Here is a 4,117-nt window from a genome sequence, read left to right on the forward strand (position 1 = left end):
AGAAAAAATATGGTGGAAGTACTTTTTATTTTTTAGGAAAAATATGGTAGATGTACTTTTTATTTTCTAGATAAAATATGGTAAAGTACTTTTTATTTTCTAGATATATGATAGAAGTACTTTTTATTTGTTAGAAAAAAAATATGGTGGAAGTATCTAATTTTTTAGGAAAAATATAGAGGTACTTTTTATTTTAATAAAATATGGTGGGAGTCTCTTTTATTTTTTAGGAAAAAAATGTGGTGGAAGTACTTTTTGATTTTAAAAATATATGGTGAAAGTTCCTTTTATTTTGGGGGGAAAATATTGTGGAAGTACCTTTTATTTTCTAGAAAAAAATATGGTGGAAGTACTTTTTATTTTTTACGAAAAAAATGGTGATAGTTCCTTTTATTTTCTAGATAAAATATGGTGGAAGTACTTTTTATATTTGAGAAAAAAATATGGTAGAAGTACCTTTTATTTTTTAGGAGAAATATGGTAGAATTACTTTTTAATTATTAGAAAAAAATATGGTAGAAGTACCTTTTATTCATTAGAAAAAAATATGCTGGAAGTACTTTTTATTTTTCAGAAAATCAAATCTTTGTTTAAACCAAGTTTTAAAACCGCAGTTAACAAATGTTCTTATTATTAATTTAAATTAATACAGGTCATCATTAATTTATATTAATTTAATATAAAAATTTTTTAGACCTTGAAGAATAGTTCATTTTATAGAACGATTTAAAAACAAAATTCCAAAAGCATAATATATTTCATTACTGACGTCTAATTTTCAGAGGAAAAATGAGGAATGAATTTGGTAAAATCAGGAAAATGAGGATCATCAGAAATGGTAAAATAAGAAAATGAGGAATATCAGAAATGGTAAAACCAGAAAAATAATTTATTTATTTGGTGAAACCAGACAAACAGAAGTATGCACCCAACATTCGCCTGCAGAAAAATGCAGCCATGAGTGAAGCCACTAGACCAATCAACGAATCAAATCCTCACCTGTTCAGTAGCCTCTCCATTTCCAGCGCTGACTGGAGGGCTTCCAGAGCGGTGCCCCAATCCCTCTTGGGCGGCGCCTGGACTGCCTGGAACGCTACTCTCCCTCCCCTCTTGCTTTGATACTGTCAAGTATTGATAACAGAAAGTCGTACAGAGTAGTTCACAGCGGATTAAAGGGGATGTTTATGCCCTGCTGTCACGGCAGGTGTGTAGTTTGAGTAGATGTTAAGTCTAGAGTGGGACTTATTATGATATCACGTTATGAGTTGGGAAGTAAGGGGTAATAGCGCGTTCAAACTGGATTTACTTTTTTTTTTTTTTTTTTTTTTTAGGAATATATGTAAAAATGGATGAATCTTTTATGTATATCTATACATTTAATTATATATACATTCACGTTTTGAGTTAGGATGCAAGGGGTAATAACGCGTTCAAGCTGGTTTTACTTTTTTTTTTTTTTAGGAATATAATGTAAAAAATGGCTGATTCATTTATGTATATATATATATATATATATATATATATATATATATATATATATATATATATTAGTGTTACCTGCATGAGTTTTTCAGCCTGTTCCTTCTCCCTGGCGCTGCTCTCTTTGAAGAACTTGCGAAGGCCTGGCAGAGATACGTCATGCCTATCGAAGTGGGATGCCTTTTGAGAGAGAAAATGCTGTTATAAGAAATCTGGCAGAACATTTAGTAGGTAAATTGAAGGTAAAATCGTTTGCTATGTAGTATAGTGTAGTACTATTGACCCGCACGACATCGCCAACAGGCTAACTCGACCTAAACAGAAACTAGTTAATGGCCGATTTCGTTTCACGCGCCCACGCCGTAGTTCACTAACCTAGCGACGTATATACTACTAGACAGTGTTTATATATCAATATATCCTGATAGCTATAGCTTTAAGCTCCCTAGCGACACTGAGAACCACTACTCTGTGTCACCACAGAGCGAAGTATTCTGTGTACGAAGCCCCTCTGTCTTTGAAAATGATGATCAAAGGGTTATGTATACCTCAGATCTTTAGTCTAGTTTTACTGACATGATGTCACAGTGTCTAGACGGCAGCGGATTCAGAATAAGTAATGTTCTAAGTCTAGACGAAACTGCCGTGTGAAAAATTCTGGTCAGAGTTATCAATGTTAAGCCTAGTTTCCTTTTACCTATTCATATCTGAACTCTTCCCTGTTTGCATATCCCTGTCCTCTATTCCTTTCATTGATTATATTGGTCAATTATTCCCACGCACGATATTTTTGGTCTTAATTGATGGCAATCATGGCGCGTTCCTTTCGAATGTGGGCGTGTGTGTGTGTGTGTACGTACGTACGTCCATTACAAATAAGAGTGGAAAATGCGAGTGTCTCTTGGAGTTCACTGGACGAATGATTCTTTGTTAACCGTCCGTGGCGATGCATGGCGTGATGGAATTCAGTGCAAAGTTCTAATAGTCATTTTTCTTCCTCATTTTTGGACAGCATTCAGAATAACGTAAGAAATTTACACACACACACATTATGTATATATATATATATATATATATATATATATATATATATATATAATGTGTGTGTGTGTGTGTGTTTTCCAGCTCACAGTTGGAAACGGAGATCACTGGCTTCCCCAAAAAGTAAATAATAATTAATAATAATAATAATAATAATAATAATAATAATAACATTAGCTCACCATAGACAGGTAAACGTAGCTTGCATGGAGATGCAAGTTGATATTCTTGTTGACGACGGCTTCGCAGTCCTCGTGGTAATTCTGTCGTATCAAGCTAGCCATTTTCTTCGCCTTCTTCTTCTCTTCTTCTTCTTCTTCTTCAAGAAAGTGGTGGTATTTCGATTCAGTTAAATGAATAATTCAACCGGAGGAAAGCGTGGGATATGCGTCTAACTATATGGCCTCGGTCTAACGCGTAGGCCGTAGGGTATAGTTATTCTATAGACCGAACTCGCTCACACGCTGGTGATCCAAGCTCAGAGTGAACGTGAAGGCTACAATATCACGATTTTCATAGCCTTTTCTTTCTTTATCTCAAAAGAGCCGATACGAGTGACGTTGGGTGTCCTTGATAATACAGTTTAGACAAAGATGGCGAGGGAGATAGCAGTTCCCAAGTGAATCGAGATTAGCGCTGTTTAGTACTCCTCTCTCTCTCTCTCTCTCTCCTCACTTACTTACCAAAGTTTTTTTATCAGTAGTTAGACCAAGCTGTGCCCAAATAATAGTTGTATGGTACCGTTGTCGCCAAGTATGCCCAAACCTGGACTGATCAAGGAAAGAAGTACATAAAAAAAGAAGCTAGTTAGCTTGGGTACACAAACCTACTTCTCGAATGCATACAGGTTATAGGTTTTGGTGAACAGTATTTATTGAGAGAATAAGACGACCTTCGTAATTGGTGTAAAATAGACAAGTTTATTCGCAACTTTTCAAATAATGCAATCTTGGCTGTTTTTGCAGATAGGCCTATTCTCTGAAGCTAAAGGTCATCTTATAAAAAATCTAATATATGGCAGGGTACATCATTCTACTGATTTTTGTGAGAGCCATCTTGCAGAAAATGCCCAATAAAATTAGCATATAAGAAAATATAGCTAAAAACTCATTAAACACAAGAAGAAAACGTCCTTTGGCGTCCAAGAAATGGGGCTCAAATCAAGACTTCATCAAATGCAAAATTGCAGCCCAAGATTTGAAGGAACTTGGTATGCAATTTATGACCGTGGTTAAAGTTAAGTATATCTTAGTTTTACCAGACCACTGAGCTGATTAACAGCTCTCCTAGGGCTGGCCCGAAGGATTAGATATTTTTACGTGGCTAGGAACCAATTGGTTACCTAGCAACGGGACCTACAGCTTATTGTGAGATCCGAACCACACTATATCGAGAAATGAACTTCTATCACCAGAAATAAATTTCTCTGATTCCGCGTTGACCGAGCCGGGAATCGAACCTGGGACCACCGGATTGGCTATGACCGTGGTATGACCTAGTTGATACAGAGGGAAGTAAAGACATTCCAGTAAATTTTCCAAAGCTTAACGGGAAGGAGTGGACATCGAACGCCCCCAGATACCGGCAATCATGTTAG

At 35.9% G+C, this 4,117-nt stretch overlaps 1 protein-coding gene across 1 annotated transcript in view; it reads right to left on the minus strand.

The window, feature by feature from the left end:
- Positions 1–3,034, minus strand: part of LOC135200372 (ferritin-like) — a 3,646-nt gene extending 612 nt beyond the window's left edge. Inside the window, exons 1-3 of the mRNA XM_064228988.1 lie at positions 2,703–3,034; positions 1,558–1,659; positions 1,003–1,121 (exon numbers count right to left, since the gene is read on the minus strand). Of these exons, the coding sequence (XP_064085058.1) occupies positions 1,003–1,121; positions 1,558–1,659; positions 2,703–2,804 (323 nt within the window). The 5' untranslated portion in view covers positions 2,805–3,034. The remainder of the gene's footprint in view (positions 1–1,002; positions 1,122–1,557; positions 1,660–2,702) is intronic.
- Positions 3,035–4,117: the final 1,083 nt, after the last annotated feature.

Source organism: Macrobrachium nipponense, chromosome 26, assembly GCF_015104395.2.
Source record: "Macrobrachium nipponense isolate FS-2020 chromosome 26, ASM1510439v2, whole genome shotgun sequence".
Taxonomy (NCBI): Eukaryota; Metazoa; Arthropoda; class Malacostraca; order Decapoda; family Palaemonidae; genus Macrobrachium; species Macrobrachium nipponense.